Source organism: Scardinius erythrophthalmus (genome assembly GCF_964197995.2).
Source record: "Scardinius erythrophthalmus genome assembly, chromosome: 6".
NCBI lineage: Eukaryota > Metazoa > Chordata > Actinopteri > Cypriniformes > Leuciscidae > Scardinius > Scardinius erythrophthalmus.
Genome location: NC_138226.1, coordinates 15982883 through 15995327, shown reverse-complemented (window position 1 = coordinate 15995327; position 12445 = coordinate 15982883). Strand labels below are relative to the sequence as shown.

Here is a 12445-nt window from a genome sequence, read left to right as displayed (position 1 = left end):
CTGGCCAGCTGACACATGTCATGATCTTATCACGTCATGTGTCATAACACAGTGAACACCAGTGTTTCTGAAGATTATACATAATGGAAGGAGATGGCACATCAAGTCGTTTATCACAATTTATGGCAGTCTAAAGCCACTGTTTGGAAAATATTGTGAAAGGAGGCTGATGTGCAGTGATATCAGCATCATACTGTACTTGAGGTTAAGTCAAACATTCATACATACAGTAAGAAATATTTATGCTGTTTACATTTAACAAACAATTTCCAAAATTGATAATAAAAATATTTTTTTTCAAGCACCAAATCAGCATATTAGAATAATATGCATCAAGAAACTATTATTTTTAATAAGAAGTGCCTTTACTAAGTTAATACCCGGTGCAGTTGCCTGTGGCAGGTTTGTAAAAAAGTTAAAGTACTAGTTTTCTGGGTGCTCCTCCAGCTGATGTTTTTCCCCATCAAGACAAATGCACAGCTGCATACTGTATATTCACCACGACTACCTTGATCACCACTGTGGTTGTCATGCAAGTGAGACCCAGTCAGAAAGATGAATGTAGTTGATTAACACCGCCTCTGAGACTAATGATGTGGGTACAGTATGGGGAGTGAGAGGTTTGCTCATTGCTCTTGTGATATGGCCATCAGATCTATCGCGCTGCTTTCGGCCCCATTGTTAATTAGCAGGACTCAGTTCAGCCAGTCATCTTTAATCATGATTTCAGGGTAATGTTTTGATTGAACATTCACACACAAATCAACAAAACGAACCCAAGCAGAAAATTGAGATAAAGCAACTTAGTCTAAATTGGGGTCATACGAAGGAACAATTAGTATGATATAGCCCATTGCATTTGGCTTAATTGCATGTGTACAGGGAATAATTGTTTTGAAATGGTCACCGCGCTGTTTGCACGGCAAATACCTTTTTAAGTGTTGTTTTGAGACAACCTGCTGTTTAGTTCAAGATTTGATCGTTCTTGTACAATCTGCTGCTTCACAAACTGACGAACAGAAGTTATAGTTTAATTAAAGCTTATATTGTGTCGATGACATGTTGCTGTTCATTTGAAGAATGACAGTTCATCCAAAAATGAAAGTTCTGTTATCATTTGTTCACCCTCATGTCCAGTGTTGGTTTAAATACCATCGTCTTTGACATTGACTTTGGAAAACAAGTTTCTTCTAAGAAGTTTCCGAACTTCGAGTGCCACTGCTTTATTATAAAATAAAGCATTTGGATAGTTGATTGACTCCTGAGTAGGTGTGTGTAGACTTTGTATAACGTGAGTTTTTTCTCCTGCTGCTGCTGAAGGGTTTGCTGAAGGTGGCAATTGATAACGCCCGCGCTCAGGAGAAACAAGTGCAGCTAGAGAAAACGGAGCTAAAGATGGAGCTGTTTAGAGAGCGAGAGCTCAGAGAAACCCTGGAGAAACAACTGGCTGTCGAGCAGAAGAACAGAGGTGTGTATTACTCACACATACACACACACACACACACACACACACACACACACACACACACACACACACACAAACATGCATGCACACACACACACGCACACTTAAACCATAGAGTACACACAATTTGTATATCACCTATAGTTTGATTCTTGGTTCTAGAGGAATTTAATGAAAAAAGGCAAAGCGTTTTACTGTACAATTTTAGAAATTCTATTTATGGGAATATTTGCCCCTATCAGGTGTATTTATTATGGCTTTTTTTTTCTCACTACAAAAAATATACCATGTGTCATATTTTTATGTCAACTGCTTCATTTTAATCATCTTAATAAAGTATCCTCAGTTTGACAAATTAGGTTGAGGACTTATTATCTATAAAATTAAACCAACAGAATTGTATGTGATAAAATGTGTGTTGCTTTCCTGTGTCGTTGTGGGTGGTTTCATGGTTTCAAATGGTTTCGAGGACCACAATGGAAATAAGTTTGTAACTTTTTTGTGTTATCCTCGACAGTTCTGATTAATGTATAATGTTATGCATTTCTTTTTGTTACTGTCTAATAAAAAAAAAAAAAAAAAAGTTCAAATCAAATGCTAAGAAAAATAGGTGATTACAAGGTCATTGCTAGGCAGTTAGTAAAGATATTCTGGGTAGCAATGATACAAAAGCAACCACCACAATTATACGGAGCCCCACATTTGACATGCAGGACAAAAAAAAGTATGTATATAGTGGCCACAAATTAACGATTTGTTCCCACAACTAATGTGTCAAAAAAGTTTGTTCCCTCATTTTAAGTAAATCGTGTGCACCATGCACGATATAATAATTTGTCCCATTTTACTAAATTGTGGCCACGTTGGAATAATTTGTTCCCTTGTTTTAATTAAATCAAACAGATTAGTTCAATGTGGCCACAATTTACTAAAATGATTGAATTAATTAAGTCATAGGAACAAATTCTTATCTCTTTCCCCGCCATTGACGGAAATTTCCTGCTTTCTGTGTTTTCACTCTTATACGGTTGGGGGCGCTATTAGGCATCTTCTGAAAGAGTACAGAATCTCCTGATCAAAACACAGGCGACGAAGAAGCCGAAACAAGCGATAGTATGTAATGCATTCTACATGTTGTCACTTCTTGAGTTTCTCCATCATTGTCTGACTCTGGTTTGAACATAAAAGGCTAAAAGTGTTAGAAATTTTCAGTGCATGTTTGTGTGAGATAAAATGACAGGAGCTGTTGAAGCTCCGCCCTCTGTGCCAGGAGCAACAGCTCATATGCATTTAAAGGAACAGACACAAAACGGTGCATTTTTGCTCACCCTCAAAAAGTGACAACTTTAACATGCTATATAAAAATATCTGTGGGGTATTTTGAGCTAAAACTTCACATACACACTCTAGGCACATCAAAGACACATTTTACATCTTGTGAAAAGGGCATTATACCACCCCTTTAACTAAAACAAGTGAACAAATTATTTATTTGTGGCCACAATATGTCATTTTTCTGTTTCTCAATACCCCTGCATGTGAGGTACTGCATAATTAGGGCTTCAACGTTTAAATATACTGGATGTTACAAACAAATCAGAAGAATTCATTACTGAGACTTTTTTTGTCCCCTTATTTTGAAATTTGCTTGTAGCTTGTTTGTGCTAAGAACATGAATGGCAAGTCAAATCACACCACCTGTTATGGAGATGTGTGTGTGTGTTTGTTTTTAGTGATCATACATTTGATTTCTGACTAGCAAACAATAAAACAAAAAATCCATAGACTTATATACCGTTCAAAATGTTGGGGTTGGTAATTAATTCATTTACTTATTTGAAAGATTTTAAATATTAAATACTTGTATTCAGGACGGATGGTTTAAATTAATCAAAAGTGAGAGTAAAGGCTTTCACATTGTTACAGAAAAAATATATACTTTAAATAAATGTTGTTATTTTGAACTTTCTATTCATCAAAGATTCCTGAAATAACAAAATGTATCAGAGTTCTAACTGAAAATATTTAGAAACGCTACTTGTGCACCAAATCGGCATATTATAATGTTTTCTGAAGGATCATGTGACTGAAGTAATTCTAGGCATCAGTTTTTCATCAGAGACTTTTGGTGGCCTTTTTTGTCTTGGGCTTAAGCCAACCACCCACACAAATGTTTGCATGGACAAGTACCAAAAAAACTTCATAAATGCCCATTTTCAAAGCATAGAACAATTTGTGCAAAAGTGCATTAAAATAACCTGAAAATCTATGTTACAAACACAGTTGTTAATTACAAGCACACAAAACAAAGTGATAGAGACAAGGTCATAAATCGAGCAGAATGAGGCATATTCACATTTCGATCAATACATGAGCACATATTGATTATGAGTGCAGAAGTGCTTTTGGGAATACAGTATATTACAGTACACATAGACAACGAAAATGAAAGATATAAAGCTTTCATTCGAGTGAATGTGGTTGAACTCATGGAAATATGAATAAGTAATTTAAATGGTAAATGTTTCTAAATGAGCCACAATATTTCTCGAGGGAAGGCCATGATTGGACTACAGATTGATAATAGTTTAGCTAATAATTTTCAACTCTCTTTGAGATTAAAACTGATATGTGTATTACAGATGGCCTCTAGTTACATACTCTATTGTATTTTATTATTGCATGAACATATAATTATGAATCTACATTTCGGCATCAATAAATGATTTAGATTTTTTTTCTGCACAAAAGTATTGTTAAGTGTGATTTAATATTCTCATGTTCTATGTATTTATCCTACATAATGAATCAAATTGAGCTTATTAAGCCAGTTTCACAGAAGGTTCCTTATAAATGTGCCTACAGCCCTCCAGCTTTCTTCTGTTTAATATTCAGCGTGCTTCTCTCCTCTCCTTCTTTACAGAAAGTTTCCCTTAACCTCGTCTCATTGGCATTTTAACCTAGGTTAATCCAGGTTATCGCTGGCTCAATTATTTCGCTAATGACACAGTCAATTTCTCATTGAACATTTTTTCAGCTGCAACTTTTCTATGAATATTTCCTCACGGACAGAGTTTGAAAACCAGCTCTCCATCCTTTAATCCAGCTATACCTCTGCAAATGACTGGGGTCCTTGACTGCTGCTTTTCTGTGTTCTTTGCACACAGCGATCATTCAGAAGCGATTGAAGAAGGAGAAGAAAGCGAAGAGGAAATTGCAGGAGGCACTGGAGTATGAGTCTAAACGACGAGAGCAGGTGGAGCAAACCCTGAAACAGACATCACCCACAGAAAGTCTCAGATCACTCAACGGTGAGACAACTGGCCTGTCTAACGTTGACATACTTCAATTTGTTAAAAGGTGCATTTTTGCCATTGCATTCCTAGATATGGAATTTGCAATGTTGATAAAGGTCACTTCATGTAAAATATATTTTATTCATTTGCTGAGAATAATCTGATGAAATATGCTTCAGTATGTTAGAGATTACTACAAAACGAAACCTTCACATCGGGGTCTTCATTACAAGGGTTTATTTTGGGATAATGACCAGGTGACTATAGAATACACGATCCCAATTAATACACACCTACTGACCAAAAAAAAAAAAAACACATAAATGGCCATGAAATATGAATTTAAGTCAAAAATGGTATTATATGAAGAAGAAGAAAAAAAGGATTCATAAAAGAGACTTGTGTTTGGGATAAATTGTACTGTAAACAGTGGTCATTCTAAAAAAATTTGACTGCAAAAAAAATCTGTATAATAAGCTGATATATAACGTGAGAACTTTGCAATATTGCAATTGCAGTGTGCGATAAAAAAACATATCTTCCATAAAATTTTCTTTTCCAAATCTGGTTCATTCTGAGTGTTTGCTGTCAAAGTAATTTGAGCAAAGTGTTGTTATTATTAACTAAAATTAAATCAAAACCACTAAATCTTTTTTTGTTAAATTAAATAATTCAATATAAATTTATAAAATATTAATATAATATGTACGCTGAACCTAAAAAAAAAAAAAATAGAAATGTTGCCTATAAAATATATAAGTGCTAAAATTACTAAAACTAAGATAAAAAAATAATTAAAACTGAATAGGGATATAAAACTAATATTAAATTAGAAAAAATCTAATTCAAGTTATTATTAAGCATATAAATAATATTGAAATAACACTGCATTTGACACATTTTTATTACATCATAAAGGTTTAAAATGTTGAGTGAAACAAGCATATTCTACATTAGCTGTACCAAACAAGATCTATAAGATCAGGGTAACGTGCATGCGGAATTCTCTGTTCAGTATTCATAACACTGCTCATCCATTGGTCGAAACTTTGCCCTGACCCGAGCGATCTGCTGAGCACATCCGCCCATCACGAAAGACGAGGCTAGAAAACTTTCCTAATTAAGCGCAGATGTCATGGATGTTTAATCGTCATTATCTTTTCATTTTGCCAGACTCGTTGACCCAGGAGATAGAGACTGACCGCAGCAGTGGCAGAACAGATGCTGAGAGGACAATACAAGGTACGTGTTTTTCAAGAGACTATAAATCTGGGCTCAGCTCCGGTATATGAGCCTCGCTTTAACTCGGCCTGCTGTTCATGCATGCAGCCTGCCATCTGGGCCGCAGATCCTACAGTTCAAGACAAAGGTCAAGATCAGTGGGATCTGTCAAGACAACATTTCTAGACAGGGAAAATATACAGTATGCATTTATGACAGTGGCATGGTCTGCCGTGTTGGAGAATTGAAGGAGTTTGATGAGATATTAAACAAGGAACAAGGAGAAGATGAAACATTAAACAAGCTCACTGAGTCAATTAAAATTGTACTTTTGTTTTGAAGTTTTTACCAGCAGGGATGTATTAAAATATTATTAAAGGGATAGTTCAACCAAAAAATTTTATATTATTTCATCATTTACTCAACTTCAGGAACTTCCAAACCTGTATGAATTTCTTTCTTCTGTAGAACACAAAAAATATATTTTGAAAGGTTTTTGATTTTTTTTTTCTCATGCAGTGAAAATCAATGGGGTCCAATGTTGTTTTGTACATGTTTGACTTTCTTTATAAATGTGCCTACATCTATAATATACAGATTCTATTTTATATTTATATATCAATATGGTATTCAGCTCAATAGATGGAGGTAAAGGATAATATTATATGGATAGAATCTTTGGATAGAATCATTTTAAAGATAGACCCCCTTGACAGTAAGACCCTTTCTGTTGTGTACCTCAGAGACCAATCCAATTTAATGAGCATAATAAGAAGTTTCATTATCTGAAGATGACCCACAGTGGAGCACAACACACCCACTCAAATAAATACACACACACTTTATTGGTTTTTGGGTATTTTATGGACCCGGTTTAGTCTGGTATCGTTTCACAGAAAACCACTTGCCCATTTGCAAATGTTTCAGTCACACTCTTTTAACTACACCTTAAGTGTTAAGTCGCTCATCGCTCTGATGTCTATTTTAATTGTACCCAGCAGCACATGTGATACAAAAAATGTCGTCTTGAGTGGTCTCAATTTCCCTTTGAAAATAGTGTGTGGAAATTGCTATGAAATGTGGGAAATGGCATTTTAATACCCCGTCGCAAGTAAAAGCCCCGTAACCCAGTTTGATTAGCCTAGTTAATTTTTTGGTGTGTGTGTGTGAAGGAAGTTTTTAGTAAAAATAAATGGAGATCCAGTGCAAGGAGTATGATTTTGCCCAACTAAATCGAGTGACATTGACTTGATGAACAGGAAATTATTTTCTTTCAGAGCATATAATGTCATTAGCATTATGATGGTTCTTATGTCTAAAGATTAATCATTTTCCAGCATTAATTGCTAAAGTTAGTATAAGCATGGAGGGGAGAGAAGCTTGTTCATTACTATTTGCTTTTGTCAGTCGACATATTGTGAAATTTGAGATATTTAGGTCATATGATCTGGAGAAAAACATATGTATGTGACAGTTATTGCAGTTATAGTTATTGTTCCACCAGATGCAATCATTTCAAAAGTGTTATGGTCAGTGCCCTTTAAGAATTGACTTAAAAACTGGCCATGGGAATTGTGTATGTATTAAAATAGCATGTGTGTCTGTTCAATTATTTCTGTGTTCATGTCATGGTTACTGTGGACTACAACCAGTGTGGCATAATTACTCTTAAATGGCAAAAACATAAAAAAGGGTGCTGATAAATTACACTTGCATGTGAGGGGAAAATTCTATTCCAATCTGTATACAAAAAAAAAAGAAAAAAAAAAGAGACGTGCTATAATTTCAGCACTTGGCTGTTGGGAAAAATAATAATAATGAGAGCATAATTTCAGGGAACTAATTATTTCTATTTGTCTTTTGTCACACTCTGTAATTCTGCTATATTAACACAGTCTGTGTTTATTAATTGCTTTTCCAGTGTTTTGAATCCATTCCAAGAATAAGCTTGACTGTTTTTCCTGGCTCCTTGCTTCTGGGAGCACATCTCGCCACTAATTCCTTGTGATACCGAACATAATATCTCCCCGGTATCTTTTCCCGATGCTCAGCGCGCGCGCCTCGATGTTTTCTGCAAGTTTACAAGACCCTGTGAGGGGAGATAAAGTTTTTTGTTGCAAGATTAAACATCAAAACAGTTAAAGTGAAATTAAAATTAAATGAATGAATGTCACTGAAGCAAAAAAGGCAGTAATTAATGGTTCCCTTAATTGTCTTCATAAAATATTTGCATGGGCATAATTTGCATAATTTACATGTATTAATTAATCTTTCAAAGGAATTTTATGCTGAGAGAAGCCAAAAATTCCTTTGTTTTATTTAGTATCTAATGAAATATTTATCCTCTTTAATGAACTTTTCATCTTGATTTGAATATAAAAATGCCAAAGTTTTAACATATTTTAATGAGGGAGTTCTTTCATAAAACAACATGGCAGTCATTCGATTTTTCCCCACTCAAGAAACATTCCTGGCACTGTTTGCATAAGCTAGTTTAGCTACACTCCATTTGACCCAGAATTAATATGCTAATTTGTACATGTAAGATTAGCTTTCTGCTTGTTTTTGTTGTCGTTTTTCTCATGTTGTTTAAATTTGACTCTGGTATTTTAATTGTATATTTTCTAAATAATTTAGGATAATAGTTTTGTTTTTATTTTTTGATTTGCTTTATTGAATATTTGCTGTTGTTGTCTGATATCAAAATACTGTACTGACTATCTCCAGCACCAAATATGGTGCAATCTGATAAATTAAGGCAATCAAAATCAAATGCATTTATCATGATCTGAATAAATATGTATTGTATATAGCATTTATATAATGGGGTAGATAATGCGGATGAAGCTCTTGAAATGCCCTGTGAGCCTAGAGCCATATATTTGATTATATTCAATATTTATCAAGATCACAATATTAACCCCTTTTAAACCTGTAAGAGCCGAGTCAATGGCAAAACGCATACAAAATAAGGCATGTTGCAGCTCTGTGCACAGGCTGCAATTAATCAATGTTCATCAGATTACTGGATTCACATGAATCAATATTTATATATTTCAGAGTTAAATTAAATCACAAAGCACAGATTTAGGAATGTACATCTAATAGTAGAAGAAAAAAATACTTTTTTTTTTTTTTTTTTACACAAAATCAATGGAACACAAAATCAAAGTGATTTTATATCTGTGGTATCGCTGAGCAATCCCAAAAAAGGCAGAATATAAATGGTATGGTAACAAATCACTTATGCAGCAGATACAGTATCTGTCACACCAAATCTCGTTTCAACACAGAGCAACCTCGATTAGAATATCATTTTATTTGCACTGTCAAAGAGAGAAAACACTGCTTAAATGCAGTGATGCAGCATTCCCGGACACAGAGGAAATGTTCTGGTAATAAATGTCAAACACGCTCCTGAGCCATGCTTAACAGATGCTTTTACCAGAAGAGGCAAAGAGAGCTGCCGCCTATTTAGGCATGCACTTGCCAATGACGGTTCGCTGGAAATGGACAAAGCTCATTAGATCTACACGTCAGAAAAGACATTACAAAATAAAGGCTGCTATTTTCGCCAAATTCCATTTATGCATAGAAAGTGTGAAGTGCCTTACATCATGAGGGCAATATTATGTTCTTTAAATGTGACATACATTGATCCAGGGTTTACAATGGTGTAATTTGTGCAATTGCATTGCATCACTGTTACTTATCCTTGCTTTATGGCTCTGTATACTTACTTTGTCTCTCTCTTTATCAATAGCAGATGGAAGACTCTTTCTGAAAACCACCGTGATGTACTAACAGCATGATGTTGAAGACTGGCAGCGTGTATCGTATGAAGATTCTCCAGAGTCCCCTCGCAGGGTAATTTAGTTACAGAAACAGGTCAATCGCTCGTAGAGGTGCATCAAGGGTTTATGCTTGGCCCGATGTGGAAGACGGATTGTGTTCGAATGTAGTATTAGGACTCTTATTCTCAATGATATAAACGTTATATTATGCCAGATGTGGGATTGGATATGATGAGTTGGTGAAGGTGACAATTTGAGCACAGTAAAAATGTACCGTTTGGTACACTCGGTGATAATATTTACAACAAATTCACAGCACTGAAGATTTTTTATACTGTATTTAAACCAGCGAAAAAGCTTCGAAAATTAAATCTGATTCAGAGGTTTTGTTTTGTATTAAAAAAAAAAGAACATAAATCAATGTCATAACTATTTGCCAAGATGTTAATGATCCAAACATGGAGAAGAACCTCTGAAAATGTGAATTTGAATATATGTTGATCAACAGAAAAGACTAATATTTGCTTTTAATGTTTTCTAAACTAGAAGAAAAAAACAATCAAGTTTCATTTCTATCATTATTGTATATACAAGAACAGAAGATAGGTTAACTCACTCACTTTGGTATTTGTATATAATGTTAAAAGTTGGTATTGTGTATGCAGTAGATCTATTAGAAGAACAATGCCAACGTTTATATTGAATTTATAGATTTGTTTTGTTTCTGAGCCATCATTCTTTCAATTCGCTGCCACTATGGTGAGGAAGCATGCAGGCATGTAAATGTGTTGTCCTGAATTCATGTTATTCAATAAATACTTAACTGTGCTGAACAAATGTACTGTACTTAGGGTTTCTTCACTCACATCCAGTAAAAGTTGATACACTACTATCTTATTCACAGCTACATTTTCAATTTGCAGTGATATGAATCTGAAGCTTGTATGGATTGATTTCAACTTCAGTTTATGGAAAAGTTGTATAGCCAAATGTTACCCATCATTATTACACTCAATTTGGTGTATTACTTTTAGTGATAGACCCCTTTAAATAGTATTTAATGCATCATAATAAACAAATATTTATTATTCTTGTCAAAAGCTTGTCAGTTATCAATAACAGGCTACAGGTTCCCATCAGAAAATTACAGACACCATAATATTAGCCTTTTTTAATAAAGATAAAAGAGGACGATAACTGGAAGATAATTATTCATAATTGCCCCATGTGAATCATATTTGATAAAACTGCATATTGAATTTGGATTTTTTGTGTGCAAATTGCTCATTTTTTTAAAGGATTATAGACTTCTTGTTGTTGTTTTTTTTTAAATGTTTGAGAAGATTCTTAAAGTATTTGACAGATTTTTTGAACAATTGCCAGCAAAGATCGCAAACATCCACATGAGTCCTTCACACATTTAACAGAAAACAAAAATCAAGTAATCATAGCAATCCCAAACTATCACATTTGAATAAAGAATGAAACAATTCAGCCAGATGACTTTAAAATTACACTGTGCTAATTAATGGTAATGTTGAATATATTAAATTATAGATTACAGGCTTTTATTGTAGCAAGTAGATGATGATGATGGTGATGAGGCACTTATTGGATAATCAAGAAAGAATATGCGTTGAAAGGATCCTTTATTAGATGGACGTATCTAATGTAATGGGGCAGCTATTTATACTATAATCATAGACATTATTTTGTCACACATTTGTCCTCAGTCTGTAACAATTCCAATGTTTATTGTGTTAAACTACATGTTAAAGTATCTTTTACCTCATCAATGAGGACTTGCCTTTTAGTTTCTTTTTATGTGATGTAGCAAGATTTATGGACATATTGTTCCTTATTTCTTTCTATGGCAGTAAAGGAAACAAATATTGAAAGGATGTCTTGTTTTAAAGTGCTTTCCCCTCTTTTCTGATCTTGTCTCCTGTAATGACATGGTATGTAAGAGTGTGTGCGTGCGTGCGTGTGTTTGTGTGCGTGTGTATGTCCGAGTGTGTTTCTGCACACATGCACTGAAGTGTATCTGTGCAAAGTTGCATGAGTGTGTGTCTGTTTTCTATTCTATGGTGTTATATATGGTAATAAAATATTTGTGAGTCAATGATTATTAGACTAAGCTCTTTTGCGAATTAATCACTTTGTCATTATAAATAACTTCAGAGAGAAATACACACTGTTTGTGGTGTGACTTTACCATCAAATGTCACTGTGTTTAATGCAGTTGAACTCTTGAATCTATGTGATTTTACTATGGTTCAATCCAAAAAGAATTTGCAATTGTATCCTAATAAAGAGACTGTACATTTTCAGATGCAAACAAAACGTCACGTATGATATTACGTAAGCTGTGTGCATATATTTTAATCTGAAGGGCAATCAAAAATTTTCATGGTTGAGTTGTGAAACATGTGTTACTGAGCAATGACAATATCTAGCAGTATAAAACCACTCATGCTTAGTACAGTGAGCACACTGCTCTACACAACACATGACTGAGAAATAATACCTTTCATTCATTCCAGCTGAATGGGCACAATATTCCTGGGAAAAGCCACATATTCAAAATGTGCATGAAGAAAGAAGGAAACAAGAAGGAACTTACATCTCTTTTGTTTAATTTAATTACTTATTGATAAACTGTTAGGATT

The 12445-nt window shown here is 34.3% G+C and overlaps 1 protein-coding gene across 10 annotated transcripts in view; it reads left to right on the top strand.

The window, feature by feature from the left end:
* Nucleotides 1–12111, top strand: part of dachd (dachshund d) — a 106136-nt gene extending 94025 nt beyond the window's left edge. For 8 of the 10 annotated variants that reach the window (XM_081367494.1, XM_081367490.1, XM_081367498.1 and 5 more), the window contains 4 exons: nucleotides 1321–1468; nucleotides 4633–4776; nucleotides 5935–6003; nucleotides 9746–12111. In XM_081367494.1, the coding sequence (XP_081223620.1) occupies nucleotides 1321–1468; nucleotides 4633–4776; nucleotides 5935–6003; nucleotides 9746–9786 (402 nt within the window). In that variant the 3' untranslated portion in view covers nucleotides 9787–12111. Of the gene's footprint in view, nucleotides 1–1320; nucleotides 1469–4632; nucleotides 4826–5934; nucleotides 6004–9745 lie in introns of all 10 variants that reach the window. The other 2 variants (XM_081367495.1, XM_081367497.1) reach the window with 2 other exon arrangements.
* The last annotated feature ends 334 nt before the right edge of the window (nucleotides 12112–12445 follow it).